Source organism: Camellia sinensis, chromosome 8 (assembly GCF_055761805.1).
Source record: "Camellia sinensis isolate YWXY chromosome 8, ASM5576180v1, whole genome shotgun sequence".
Taxonomy (NCBI): domain Eukaryota; kingdom Viridiplantae; phylum Streptophyta; class Magnoliopsida; order Ericales; family Theaceae; genus Camellia; species Camellia sinensis.
The window spans coordinates 137,662,135-137,678,007 of record NC_138968.1 but is presented as its reverse complement, the minus strand read 5'-3'; the positions used below and the strand labels follow the sequence as shown (position 1 = coordinate 137,678,007).

General features: G+C 39.8%; 1 protein-coding gene across 1 annotated transcript; it reads right to left on the bottom strand.

Moving 5' to 3' along the window:
- Nucleotides 1-7,910: 7,910 nt before the first annotated feature.
- Nucleotides 7,911-11,225, bottom strand: LOC145796683 (L10-interacting MYB domain-containing protein-like). The gene is made up of 3 exons (XM_082881852.1): nt 11,091-11,225; nt 8,862-9,297; nt 7,911-8,427 (listed from the first exon to the last, which is right to left on the bottom strand). Exons 2-3 carry the CDS (start codon nt 9,252-9,254, stop codon nt 8,095-8,097), a joined length of 726 nt encoding a protein of 241 aa, XP_082737978.1. The 5' UTR covers nt 9,255-9,297; nt 11,091-11,225; the 3' UTR covers nt 7,911-8,094.
- Nucleotides 11,226-15,873: the final 4,648 nt, after the last annotated feature.

Below are 15,873 nucleotides of genomic sequence, written 5' to 3'. Positions count from 1 at the left end.
GTACTAGTGTCAAAGTAGCGGCGGAAAAAGATGAACGTCTCCCGGGGCCTCCGCACGCACCTCACGTCAAAGCGGTGCGAAAATGGAACGACGAGAGGGGTCTCCACGTCTGGCACTGGGGCGAGTCTCGGAAAGTAGGCGTAGACCCACAACTGCAGAGCAAATACCAAAAGGGTTACTAGATAAAACAGAACACAAAATAAAGCAGAAATTGCAGGACCGTGTATTGTGTAGTGTATTGAGCAGAGTGTACAGTGTGTGCAGTGTATAGTCAGTGTAAAGCAAAGTATATGTGTGCCGTGTGTGCAGTATACAATCAGTGTGAAGCAGACCACGGTGTGTGCAGTGTACAGAGTACAGAAAATGTAAAGCAGAAATGAAAAGCAAAGGAGAAAACGTACCTCCCAAGCTCGCCAGTAGCCCCCGAGCAGTTGTCCGCTGCAACGGGAGGCTGAGCTCATGTACCCGTACAGAGTGGCCAAGGCAGCGCCACCCCAGTCATAACGCAAGATCCGGGTGACGTCCACAAGAGCGCTGAGCAGGCAGAGGGGCACAATGTTCGCCTGGTCGGCGAAAATAGTCATCCTCAGCAGGAACATAAGAAAGCCGCGCGCGTATCGTTCCACCGCCTCCTGAGTCATCGGAGCCTCCTCGACTAAGGATGGCTGGACTCTGAACTGGACCTCGAACCATGAATATCGAACGAAGCCGGGGCATGCGAGAAGCGGCACCTCACCGAGCAGGTAGATCTGAGTAGCCTCCCACTCGTCCATGTCGGTGTCGAAAGGGATCGGATCACCCCCCACCCCGATGCCGGTGAGCATCGAGAAATCATAGGGAGTCATCGTCATGTCTCACGCGGCAGAAAAGTGGAAAGAGTCAGTGGTGTCCCACCACCTCTCCACTAAAGCAGCAAGGAGAGGCCTGCTCGCAGTAAGGCGCGAGAGTCCCTTGCAGAATGCGCCAAATTCGGCCTGGTCAACAATGCGACGGACTGCGTCTGGTAACTCCATGTACCAATCCCTGGTGGCAACATTCCTATACCCTCAGACAGTATGGGAATCTCTCTATTCAAAAGCAAATAGTTGCGAAGAATATAAAATGTACAGTTTTGAAGAGTATTCAGAATTGGTGGCAATATAGCGTGTGTGCACGTTTTCAGGTTCAAACAAACATCAGGTGCCGGTGTGCTAGCAGCGAACTACAGCATATGATGTGTCAGTGTGTTTGAGTGGTTCAGTATAGATATAGTGTGTGTGCACGTGTTCAGATTCAAATAGGTACCGAGTGCCGGTATGCTCACAGTGAACTACAACATGTGATGTACCAGTGTGTTTGAGTGGTTCAGGGCAAATGTAGTGTGTGTGCACGTGTTCAGATTCAAACGGATATCGAGTGCAAGTGTATTCACAGTCAACTACAACATATAGTGTATCGGTTTATCCGGGCTAAGCAATTAAAGAGCAAAATCAACTATGGCAGTTAAGTGTTCTACATTGCGAAAAATGAAACGAGGGAGAATGTACCTCGGAAGCGTCGTATGAAAAGTGCGTCTCGGGCTCACGCAGGAGAAGCTCTGGTGGCACACCTCTTGCAAAACTCCGGAACTGACGAAGTCCGTCGGGAGGAAGCACGTGAATCGCCGGCCGATAGGTCGTCGAGTCGAACGGGCGGACGCTCAAGGGGAGGAGCTCGGCCTCTGGATCCATCTCATGCTCTGGGGGAGTCCCGCCCCGTGGAATATCATCCGCCATGTCAAAAGTGGTGTGAAAATGGCCGGAAGAGAGAAAATCGGCCTAGAATGCGAAGAGTCAACAAAAAGTCAACCCCGAGAGGGCGGAAAATGGCCGAAAAAGCCGGGAAATGGAAGAGGCACGGAAATCGAGAGAAATTTGGGAGAAACAAACCCCAAGAGGTTCGAATGGCAAAGGAGACACCGAAACGAAGAAATGTTCGGTTCAAAATGTTTGAAACGCAAAGATATTCGTGAATCAAACGACGAAACGGGCGCGAAAACCGAGAAAAACGGAGAATGGAGGCTCGGAAAATACTCTAGAGAGAGAGAGGAAGAAATTTCGGCTAAGAGGAAATGAGAAAAATAGGGTTTGAAGCCCTATTTTAAAAGACCCGAGGTGAAAAGACCAAACTGTCCCGACTCAGCAACTTTTGGCCGGTCGGCCAAATTGTTGGCCGGTCGGCCAAATATTTGGCCGGTGAGACGCTTTGATAGCCGGTGGATGGCCGGTGACATTCCCTGATGGCCGGTGAGCCTCCTACAACCTTGTTTAGGTCATATGTGAAGTTTGGGGCTTTCATTGCTCAAGGCAGTGCAAGAAAAGTGCATTTCCGAAGCTCAACCGGCCCCTGTTTTGACCTCGGACCGTGTCTTCTGAGCGTGGCACTCGAACCTGTGCAAGGTGTATCCTGTTGTCTCTTTTAAGATTCGAAAGTTACCCCGCATGCGTTGCTTCGCAATGCTTCGTCATGAACATACGTTGGTTATACGTACTTTCATCCACGTTGATATGCATCTTTCATTTGCATTTGTTCACTTGCATTGTTATGCATTTCCCCAGCGAACGGTCCGGCGAGACCTTAAATCCGCTTGGTCTGGCGAGACCTTAAATCCGCTCGGTTGCATTATCATGCATTTCAAGCGACTTGCGTTGTCGCGCATTCCATGCAACATGCATTTCAAAAAACAAAAACAAAAACAAAAAAAAAACAAACATGCATATGTCATGCATCATTTTAAGTATTGCATATGTCATACATTTCATTGTGAATATATCCATTCCACTGCATATTGTAGATATTGCATTGTAGCTTGCATGCATTCATTGCATCATTTCCATCTAGGGTTTGCGCCTTTTCTTGTTGAGTTTGGTCTGGTATGTGCCCATACTTTTCACGTCTATACACTCATAGTTCTGTATGACTGTTCTATGTTAGACGTGGTTTGTTTGTGTCCATGCTCTTCCTGGGCAAGATACGGTTTGGCCATAGGCCTTAATCCACTGTATCTATTCCATTGCATATTGCATATATTGCATTATAGATTGCGTGCATTCATTGCATCACCTTCCATCTACGGCTCACGTCTTTCCATGTTGAGCTTGGTTTGGTATGTGCCCACACTCTTCACGTCGAGGCACAGTTCTGCATGTGTACGCTCCTATTCCACGTTGGTATGTTGGTTTGAGGGTTATGGCACCTTTTCTGTGTTAGACATGGTTTGTTTGTGTCCATGCCTTTCTTAGGCAATATATGTTTTGGCCCATGTGCCTTATCCATTGTAAATATCCATTGCATATTGTATATATTGCATTGTAGCTTGCATGCATTCACTGCATCACCCCTATCTATGGCTTGCGCCTTTCCTTGTTGAGCTTGGTCTTGTATGTGCCCATACTTTTCACGTCTATACACGCATAGTTCTGTATGACCGTTCTATGTTAGACGTGGTTTGTATGTGTCTATGCCTTTCCTAGGCAAGATTTGGTTTGGCCGTTTGCCATATCCATTGTATATATTACATTGTAGTGTAATTTTTGCATCCAGCATTAGGATCATTGGTCTTTCTTCAGCGGGTCATTTCCCCACCTATGTCATTCCACCCAATTACTTGTTCTTGTGTCCGTCTACATCACTCATAGTTCTGCATGTGTACGCGCCTATTCCATGTTGGTATGTTGGTTTGAGGGTTGCAGCACCTTTTCTATGGTAGACGGACTTTGCATCTCCATCAATCTATTTGACATTTGTGTGGTTTTGTACCGCTCGTGATTCGATTATGATTCAATTACATTGCATTATCGTTTGCATTGTTTATACATAGTTTTGTATATGCTGCATATCATTTTGCATTCATTTCGTGTTGTTATGCATGTTGCTAACAATATTGTACCTGTTAAGTTGCTTTCTTTTACAGGCACGATATTGTATGTACGGTTCATTTGAAGCTGGTGCAACTAGACGAACCGCGCAGGTATTGTATTCTCCGAGTGAGACGCATCGAGAATTGCATAATTCTCTTACATCCTTTCTGCATTGTAGTGTAGTTGGATTGATGTATGCTAGCTTAAAACTGTCGCATGTTATGCTTCGTTACAGCTTTCTTTGCATGATCATAAGTTATCCTCGGCTTCTCGCATTGTCAGTTGCATTTTGCCCCTGCCCTCGGGCGTATATCTTTGTCTGTAGCTTGTATGCTTTGTCTAAGTCTTCGGCCTTGTCAAAAATGGGTCGTCTCTGGGCTTTGACACTCACTCCCGTCATTCTTATGACTTTCGAGTTCTGTCAAAGAGGGGCAACTGTAGACACCCCATTTTTGACCGTCCTCAAGACTTGGACGTCACCGTTTGAACACTCGCTGATCATCCTTGTTTGTGTTCGTCTTGAGTTCCCGGAGGTCTCGGCAACGCGCCTCGCCTCAGGATCTCTCGACTCGACTGTTTGGTGTTTGGTTTTACACCAAACACTTGTGTTTTTCCTTTGAGGGGCAGGGAGTGCCTTGTGAGGCATCCCCACACTCCACCGGCCAGGGCTTGAGGCCACCGGCTGTGGTTTGTTGCCACTGGCCATATATTTGGCCGACCGACACTCTATATGGTCGACCGGCCATCTATTTTGGTCGAATTGCATTTTTGGCTGGCCGATCACTGTTCATCTGCTTTTGCAGATGTTTTTGTGCCAGCTGTGATAGCTGGCACCCACCTTTGCTCTCCTCCACACACGTGTATGGAGGGATTTCCCTCTTGGATGGCTTATTTGAGAAGCTTTACAAGAGGGGAGGGGCCTCTTCTCCCTCTTTTAGGTGAGACAACTTAGACAATATTTTTAGAGCTTGAGCTTTAGGGTTAGGGTTTACATATATCCTCTATCTCTATCTCTCTCTCTCTCTTGTGTTTAGTGTGTGTTTAGTCTTATTTTTGTGCACAAACACCTACCATCACACCTTTTCTCAGTTGCTGAGGTAGTAGAGGTCTTTTTTTGAAGTTTTTGGACTGGTTTGGAACCAAAAGAGTTGCTGGAACATTGTTTGTGAAGAGGGTCTACAAGGGTAAGACTTTTGTCCATTTTTACCCCATTTTTGCAAAGCTTTTTAGCCTATCTTGCATCTATTCTTGAGCTTAACATATAACATATAAAAGTCTTGTTTTTGTCTGCTCTAAATAGTTTGTTAAGGATGTTTTAAGCTTTGGGGTTGTTTGACCCCTCTTAAGGCTTGTTTGGCCTTTGTTTTGTGCCATTTTGGTTGAGCTCCGGGACCATTGTGTTTGGGCCTCCTCACCACTGAAATCTTGAGGGATTTCAGAGGTGAGGATGGTGCCTTGAGGTCCTAGGAAGGAGAGGGTCACCCCCTCTCCTTGTTGTCCTTGAAAAGGGCTATTTTTGCCTCTTGAGGGAGCATCTAGTTTAAGTGTGTGTTGACCATGCCTTGACTAATATTTATGCTTATTTTTCCATGAAATAGCATTGTGTTGAGTTGGTTTTGGTACACCATGCTTGCTTAGCATACATGCCTTGTAATACCATGATTTGCCTCAATACATGCATAGCATTTAGACTACCATGCTCATGTGTTTTGGCTAAGCTTTGTGAAGCTTACATGCATATTTTGATGTGCTAAGGAACTATTTTAGGTCATTTGAGTCATTCATGTCTTGCTTTGTATAACTACCATGCAATCCCTTTTGAATGCCTTAAGCTTTGGCCTCTCTGACATGCCATCCTTGCTTTGTTTCAGTGGTTTGGAATCACTTGGTATGTTATTTCAGACCTCATGATGTGCTTATATGCTTGCATTTTCCATCCCTTTCATGCTTTGTAGAGTTGATGGCTTATGCTCCATGTTTAGGCCCTTGTTGATGCATATTTGTGTGTCTGTTTTCATGCCTTTGTTGCATCATTTTGGCCACTGTTTTGGACCTCGTAGAGGGCTGTCCAAATTAGTTTAAGTCCACCCCTTTGCGTGTTGTTGCATGCTCACCTTGTGTGTTGTTGCATACTAGTGTGTTGTTGCATGATTGAATGAAGTCACATGCTTGCTTACATGCTTGAACATCCATATTGTGTCTTGCATACTTGCAGGCTCTATTGCTTCATGCCTTACATGCTTCTTTACTTAGGTTGTGTGCCTAACCTACATTACACATTGCATTGCCATGTTGCATACTAGCCTCCATACCTAGGATGCATTGCATTGGCATGCATGCTTCACCTCTTGAGTTGAGTATGATAGAGGTTGAGCCCTTTGCTTGATTATGTGCATTGCATTCCATATCAAAACGCATACTTGGTTCCTTGGGCCATCATGCATGGAAATGCGCGATTGGTGGTCCGAGAATTGAGAATCATATCCCTTTGAGTCATGAATATGATAAGGGGTGTGATTGGTGCATACATTGCTTGAAATGCATTGTCATGCTATGTTTTGCCCTCTGCTGCTGTCAAAAACAGATTCAGCAGGAAGATTTGGCCGACCGGCAGTGTTGAGTGCCGACCGGCAAAGAATGTTTGGCCGAGAGCACAATATTTAGCCGATGACCATTCTCCATGGCCGGTGACCAATTCCTTTAGCCGGTGGTGCTTCACAGCATCCAGAGAGCACACTCTGGGATTTTGGCAGTCTTCAGAGGAGTATAGCAAGGTAAAGCAAAGGCAACTTGTGCATGGCAGTGGCTTTCCGAGAGGAGCCGAGCGCGCATTGCATTGGACCCTCTTCCTGAGGCTGCTTTTTACTGCTTTCTTAGATTAGTTAAGTTGCTTAGCTAGCTTAATTGGTCTGTAATAATTAATTAGCTTGTAGGTTAATTAATTTGTATTATTCTTTTGGTCCCTCCGAGCGAGGGCTAATTTGTAATAAGTGTGGGTGCGTGTGTGCATGTCTTCCAACCCTCACTTCTTTCTCCCTTTTACTTGCTTGCTTTTGATGGTTAGTATTAGGACATGTTTACTTTAGCATACCTTATGCTATGCATGCACGCATCATTCATTAGTCTTGCATGCACCAGGCTTGGCGCATCATGCTAACTGCATAAAGTATTTCAAATCTAACTTGAATACATGCTATCTGTACATTTTCACATGTCATCCTTAGGTTAGCCGAGCCTATTCTAGATTGCATTCTGTATGCGTTGCATTAGCCACTTAACATGGACTTGGATCATGCATTGATTGCTAACATGTTATTGTCTTGGCTCGGAGTACATTGTAAGTATTTTTATGCTTTAGCATCTCGCATGAGTGTGAATGTCAACATGACAGCATACTTACCATGTGGCTAGATGCTTATGTGATTTAAACTGCTTGAATGCCTGTGGGTGAAGGTTGGGTTGTTTGAGTTGGAACAACTCGTTGAAATCCGTGCTTTAGCCTACTTGCGAGTAGCAAATTTCAAACTGTTTTTCAAACAAACGAACATGAAATGTTTTGTTCCAATTTAGGCGATTCGGTCTATACTTGTTTGCTGTGTGCATAAAATAGTAATTCTAGGCTAATAACTAGAATAAGAGCATATAATGTTTTAAAAACAAGATATCATGGTTAGTAGAGGCCGATCTTTGATCGGGCAAGCAGGGGTGTTCATAGCTGACCTTCCCCAATCGTACCCAAGTTCCCAAGTCGAGGCAACTTTGGTGATGACGAACACGTGGCCTTTGGCACCGAGTCAGGGTTTCCTAAATTCCCCCAAAATAAAATATTTAGGTGGCGACTCTATATCTGGCAAAGCAGTCCATGTTTGGCACTTCTTTTCTAAAAATCTGTTTTCCAAAACGATTTGCCGGATTTGGACTCTTTGGTTCAGATTAAGATCCATGACAATTCGAGAGTCCAAACTGTAGTGAACCCAAACGAACAGAATGGGACTCGTCCTCCCGGGGCGTTCGGGAACGTCTACAAGGGCCACGATGATGTCCCGATTATTGGGTGAATCCATTATGCCGCATACGAATGAGAACAACTTACCGCTGGGCTCTAATCCAAGCGTGCTCATAAGCCTTACAAGACAGTTCCCCGAAATGTTTTCACCTTTTCCAGTGACAACATATTGCGTAATTTTCAACTCCTAGCTTTATTTACTGACTGCTGCTATGAGGTTGTCCATGCTACTAGTGACAATACCAAGCGCTGGCCGGTTGCAACGTTTTGCATTGGCTGATCCATCCGCGGCAGACTACGGGGGAGTATCGTCGAAGAGGGGAGTATCGTCGGAGTGTCATGGCCTAGTTGTGGTGGTGTGCCAACACTAAGAGGTTCCATCCTGCTGTCCTCGTTGGCATTGGTCACGGCAGCAGCATCATTGCAGACTTCAGTTAGAGTCCATGCATGTTTCCCATTCGCAGCTGCGCCAGAGTACACCCGCTCCATGAGCTCCAAGTGCTTTAGAGGCTTGGTCTTGAACTTAGCACATTGGTTGTTCATCTGAGAGAGAAGAAAACACATATGTAAGTAAAGGTAGAAATGTATTTATTGGCCTGAAAGTGTAGCACCAATGACAGTAAAAGCAAATAACACTTAATTACGTATTTGAGAATGTGCACCAACCAATTATACCGTTTTACTTTAGCGGATTAAATGTTATAATTAACCAATCAATAAATGTAAGTATAGAATTAAGTGTACACATGACAAGTTGTGCGGTGCCGAAAATATAATAAATAAAAAATTTCACAACAACTAATGAAAACGTTACAAATATTATTTGTAAATGTGCCACAATTAGCTCGTTGGATAACATTAGTATATTAAAGAAGTGCTTTAATTTGTAAAAGTAGTAACGTAAACAACATATGGCGCCACAAATCACAAATACTGGTACAAGAGTAATGGGAAAAATAAATGGTTGCACTATATACCGCTTGCATTTTGGCCCACCAATGGTTAGGTGCAGTGAACAAACCCGTCTCATGGTCGTACCTAAGCCCTGTCAAGCCATGGCTAGCATTCTCCAAATTCTTCCACGCTACCCAATCTTTCTTCAAGTTGTCAAATTTGTTTTTCATTTGTTTGGCCAAATGTAGCAGTCTAGTTTTGTCCAAAAATTGGTTCGTAACGTTCTTATACCCAGTCATCAACAATCCACATGGCTGTCGATTACCAACTTCCATTTCAGCAATGATGAGTTGAAGAAACAGCTTGGTATTGTCACTATCGAATTGGCATTTGTGGACTGGTTGTTGTTGGGTTTTTGTAACAGCCTTACCTCGAGTCTTGGAAGGGGTACGGGGTGATGAACTGTTCGTTGCCATGAGCAGTGCGCTTGGTGTAGAAGGAGTTCGGAGAAATGCAATCCTGCTTGTAAATTTAATGAATTATCAGTTTAAAAGAAAGTAGAGTACATATTTTTTTCATGTCCACACGTGAAATCGAAATTGATAGACTATTGCTGAAGTTATACAACAAGTAATAGTTCAAAACGCCAAAAGAGAAAGACGGTTTCTATAACACGTTGGGGAAATGTTATGTAACAAAGGACGCACACATAACTGACAACAAATAGATAGGTGATACAAAAAGAAACTATGGATGTAACAACATCCATGACAATGCATCACATACGAAACAACAACACCAAAACAATGACGCACAAAACACCGACAATAGTCCTAAGCGTACGTAGGCTTTGATCTATGCGAACAATGTCCGCCCATAACCCCATATCAATAACATTATGTGGGTGGTCAGTAGTAAATTTGTCGCTGCGAAACTCGTCACACCAACCAACCCACACAACACATCGTTGTCGTACAAAAGTAAAATAGATAGTTAGCATGCATGCTATGCGACAAAACGACAAATGAACAACAACATGACTAGCTGCATAAGAGAAGGGCAACACAAACGCACCCGTACGACTAGGGCAAATGTAGCACGCACGACCAGGGTTTTTGGCAGATCTGGATATCTTGACAACGCAATGTCCAAAGCCACATGCACATATCCTCAGTGGCCATGATGAAGTGACAGTTGACATGGCGGACGCCATCTCTATAATCCTTTTATTTTTTTGGACATGTTATAAATTGAACTAATATGATGTAGTGTGAAGAATGAAAGAGTATGAGTGAAAGAATGAAAACTATATGAACAATGTCAATACAAATCCCTGAATCTCATGTATTGGACATATATGTTTTTTTAATGACATAAATGTAATATAGGTTGAACAAATTAGATTCGTGTTTGGCTTCATTAATTGATGAGTAGGGTGTGTTTTTTTTGGGGGCTTTTTGTCAACCTAATGTTGAGCTACAAAAGAGGCTGAATGTATCTTCTACATAGTTACTGTATCAGTCAGCTTCATTTCAATCTGCAAAGCTTTTTGTCTGAGGCCCATTGGTTGATCAATGTTTCACTGTTGCAAAATGTCTTTGTTAAAAAATATTCCCCTATTTTGTTGGTAACTCTAATTTTGCCACCCTCGTTTCCTATGTTTATATAGATTTATATATATATATATATATCGTCGCACGGGAGTTTCTAGCCAAATTATTTTGCTCTCTTCAAATATTCAGTTATAAAATTCAATGTTGCAAATTCTATATGCGTCAATTATTGTGTGATTGTTTTTAACCAGAAGGACATGAAAATCGTACATAAAAAAATTTGTAGTCGCACATATTTGCGTAGTAACCAATGGACAATATACATTATAAACAGATAAATTGTATATGAAACCAGTAGAAAATTATATGACAAGTCTTGATTTTGTCATTTTTTTTGAAAAAAAATGATAAAGAAGGATTTTTTGAACAGAAGCATCCAGCCTTTGTACAACCTCTTTTTTGTTAAAATTATTTGTACAGTGGTCGATACAAAGCCGACAGTAGCAGCGCCGAGCGAACTCTGTAGCAAAACAGACATGGTGTCATTTGCTATGTTCACAGAATATCGACGCCCAAACATCGGAAATACGACATCACAGAGGACAGGATCTAACAAGTGGAAGCAAATATGGAGCAATATTACAGCATACAAGTGTTATAGCCATGGCTGATCCCTTGTTTTTTTAACGAATTTTCCATGCAAATTGTTGAGCACATACTTGTGAATAGACAATAACGAAAGAAGGTTTCTAGGCTTACCTAATCCTATAGATCCGGTGACGGCGAGTACATGGACGATAATTTTGGAGGCAACGTCGGCCAGCGACGGCTATGTCGTGCGTTGTTGGAGGGAGTTGTAGAGTAGGGTAGTGGCAAGAGGAGGAAAGCACAGTAGCGGGGAGGAGAAAAGAATGAGCTAATGTTTTGCCCTAGGCCCCAATTTGTTAACATGGAGGGTAGTTACGTAATTTCACAGGGCAGTGTTTTTATCGCTTCCCAAATGGTGTTGTTGCGTTTTCGGCTGCCTCTGCCTTTTTTCACATTCAACAAAATGCTCCTTTTTACTAATCTTTCCAAAACGGTTCAATGTGTGTTCACATATTATTGGATGTGCAAGAATCATTACTTTTTCAACAACCAATCATATTTAGTCTCTTGTAGTTGTAGTAAGATTCTTAGTGAGAGTGTTAATGTCTATAGGATTATTCAAAAGGGTTATGTATACAGAGACCCTCTAAACTATTGAGAAGTATTAGAGAAGTATCACTTTAACCCCTTAAACATTAAAAGCATACAAATAGACTCCTTAAACTATTGAGAAGTATCACTTTGTCCCCTTAAACTATAAAAATGTATAAATGAACTCTTAAACTATTGACGTGTTTTACTCTGACCCCTTCTGTTAACGTTCCAATTTGTACATTTTTTTATAATTTAGGAATATTTGTACGTTTTTATAGTTTAGAGGGTAAAGTGATGCTTCTCAATAGTTGAGGGGATCCATTTATATGCTTTTATAATATAGGGAGTCAAAATGATATTTCTATAAGATCCTTTTAGAATACATATTGTTGGTTTTTGGACTGTTATACTCTTAATCCTTATTCATAATCTGACACGTCAAGGATTTAGGTTTCAGTTTATTTCATGCTTTGGGTTTTTATTTGGAAAGGTCAAACACCCAACTTGTTTTGTGAAATTTTATTGGGTGATTATTGTGATTGATGAATATAAGGGGCATGGTGAATGATAATTGGTGGAGTACAGATACGTGAAATTCCAAGAGTACCTAATAATTTCCCTCATCAAGTCACGTATGATATAAAATGACTAATTTGTCACTAGTTACATAAATGGGTATAATTAAATTATAAAAATAGCTACTAAATAGAAATTTAAAAATGGTAAATGAAATAAAATTTAAAAAGTTTTTAGATAGGAAGGCACTAATTTAGGAATATATAGGATTCGCTTGGGAAGAATTTTTTTAACCTAACTTTTTGGCCTCCCAGAATTTTTTTACACAGAACATTTACCTCCCAAAGTTAAGTCCTAGAATTTCACCAAGAATGGTAATGAGGTGAAGTACCAAAAATAAAGTTATTTATTGTTAAATAAGTTTATTCACGCTTTAAATAAAATAAATAAATATTAATTTTAGTCTCTACACTTTTAATTAGATTAAATTTGATATTTAATTTTAGATTTTATGTCAATTTGATCTAATGAGTAATATTGTTAGTGTTTTTGACGAAAAGTGATTATTGAATTGGTTGAGGTTAACTCACCGAGCTGAGCAAATTTATATTTTTGCCTCTAAAAAATGATATTTGCCACTTATATGTATATTTTTTTTTATTAAAAAATGCTAATTATAAGCAATTGGAATCGATTGAGATAAATTCATAAATTCATGGTCAAAATTGAATCAATTGAAATTATAGGAACTAAAATGATACAAAGACCAAATCACGTCCCTTGAAGTTTCCAATTTCATAATAAATGGCCAATTTTATTAATAAATCATCGATTAACACTTTTTTGATGATGTCAAAAATTTATTTCAATTAAAAATTAAAATTTTTATGTTTTTTAGTTAATATTTTGTGCATTTTACAAAATTTTGAGAGTATATTGGCGTTTTTTATTTTTTCCAAAAAATACCATTAGATGGTTTGGAAAGATTTTGGCTTAGTGGGATTGGAGCTTCTATTTCCACACTAAGTATTTTCTGTACACATTATTTGTTAGAGCACACCCTTAATGAATTTGAAATTTAATGTTTTACTCAATAAATAACTTATTATACCAAAAATACCCTCATCTCCTTATTCAAACCCTAATCCCAACCCTATATCTTTTATAATTCTATTGAAAAGTAAAAAATTAAAAATTTTAATCATGAAGTTGGCCCATTTAAATCTGATGCAAATTGATAGGTAGTTGATTGTATGTATATCTCTATGTTTGGCGGGCCCCTGATAAGAAATTCATGAGTTACATTGATAAATTCGGTTTATTGAGAGAGTAGAAATTTCAAAGAAGTTAAAGATAATAAAACATCAATTGATAAGAATTTGATTCAGGAAAGCTATTTTAAATAAACCTAAATGTAATGCGTTCATAATTTTGAAATTCATTTAACTTATAACAGCAGTGACTTTTTAGGAATCCCTGCCAACAAGTAAAGTTGGTATTTTTGACTATTTAACAACCATGAATCATTGACAACAAATTTCTTCCTTTCCAGTCAAAGATAATTCAACTCTGATGATAAATAACACATTTATGGTCATTTCACTGAAACTTTCTCTTATTTACATCCTAAGATTTTGTGTCCAGTTAGAGAAATTGACTGCTAATTACTTTTTCTTTTTTTTTCCTTGCAACAAATGGCAACAATAAAAATTGGTAACGAGATGTTCACCGGAGGTGGAAAGCATGATTAGGGTGGTCAAAGAGGAGGCCAAGGACTTTCGGATTTCGGTTGCAAAGACGAGGATATTTTGGTATTTGTATTTTAGGATGAAAATGTAACATAAAAAAGATTCATTAAGTGTGTGGATTGAGAAAATTTGTTGTGTGGAAATAGAGTTCCCCTCAAAATGCCATAAAAATATTTATTTATGACACTTTTCACCCAATGCCATAAAAAGTAATTAACACCTACCTAGTTTAGTAGCATCTATTGATAAATGTCATTAAATAATTTTTCGTGTCATTCTTTTAGAAAATGCCATAAAATTGATACTACAAAATCACATTCATATTATAGTGATGCGGCACTTCTTTATTAAAATGCCACTAGAGCATTTTTTGTTTGTGATTTTGTGATATTTTTCTAAAATGTGCCACCAAATATTATTTTTGTGATATTTTCTAAAAACATACCACTAGTATAATATCATTAAATTGTGTTTTTGTTGTAGTGCCGTAAGAAGTTACCAAATCAAGTTTGCATCAGTCTCCACATCCAAGTTCCTTGGGTTAAGATCAAGCACTAGTTGTAATCCATTCCTCGAATCCCATAGTTATGTGGAACACTAGTTGTAGTGCCAATGTTGCAGCTGAATCCCCCAAGCCATTGCCCATACCAGTTTATAATAATAATAATAATTTTTTTTTTTTATCAACAACAAAAGATTTTATTGATAAATTAAAAAAAGCAAAAAAAAAAAAAAAACAAGGATAATGCATCCTTATACAAAAGGAAAAAAGAGAATGTGAAATACATAACCTAACAAGATTATCTAAGGCAAAAGCCTACATGTCACATGCCGACAACCAATCTTTAACAAACAAAAAAAGGGAAACCCCCTAGAGTTCCCCGAAGCTCAAAAGAAAGTTAAGTGACAATCTTTATTCCACTAGTCCACTTCTTGAAATTTATCTTTGAACAACCATGCATTTCCTTCCAACGATAGAACCCAAAAAGTTGCAAAGATGGAACAAAGCCATAACACTTTGGCCCTCTTCGATTCTCCGAAAGCGCGAAAATTAATTAGGAGAACCCGACAGAAACTTTACCTAGGTTGCCTTCGGCTGCTCCATCCATATTCAATTTGTGTGCCAAATAATACCCACTAAATCCCAGGTGGTTGCAGTTTAATATGGAACCCCAATGAGTCATTGAGTGCTAATTTGTTGCGGTGTTATAAACAGAAAACATAGGGTTCTGTGTGCAGGTAGGTTTGACAGTGGTGGTGGTGAGGGTGCAGGAGGCAGAGGAGAAAGAAAGGGAGATGGAGGGAGATGGGGGTTGGTGTTGAGGCTATGAGAAGGTTGTGGCTGGTGTCTCGCCGGAAACCATTGAGAATGGTGGGGGAAGACAGTGGAGGTAAAGAAGAAATTTTGGTTTTTTGTTTTGATTTAAGTGTGCATATGACTTTAGTTTTGGATCTGCTTTTGAATGATCTAGGGTTGGTTTTTTCCTGTATAAGTTTCCTGGATGTGCCTCAGGTAATATGTACAAGTTTATCATTTCATTATATGAATGCTTTACTTACCAAAAATGCATGATTTTTTCATTTGAAAATAATATAACGTAGATCTAAGGCTAAAAAGTAATATTACATTTGATCTAAGGCTAAAAAATAATTTTATCACATCAGTTACTTCTGTTTATTTTGCTAGTAGTGAATTGGAGATCGATTGTAATTTTCACAAATTTGTGGGGTCAGTGCAATTATCCCAATTATCAGGGGAGGTCAATGCATTTTGTTCTTAGAATAGCAAGAAATAGAAAACAACATTAAGAATATTTTAGGTTGACTGCTCCCAAAACCTATTTATTTAGAAAATTTAGTAGAAACTAGTTTATGAAAACATCAGTGTGATGTTTTCTGTTGTCTATTTTCCAGCTAGAATATTAAAAAAGAAAAACATATGTATACAAAAAGTTTCCATGTTTTCTTAGAGAAACATATTACAGACAGCTCAATCCTCAAAACTGAACAAAAAAAGGTCAGGATTTGTCTAGTTTTCGCCAATTCTACTTAACAATCACACAAATGTTAAGAAAGAAAATCTCCAAACTACGGAC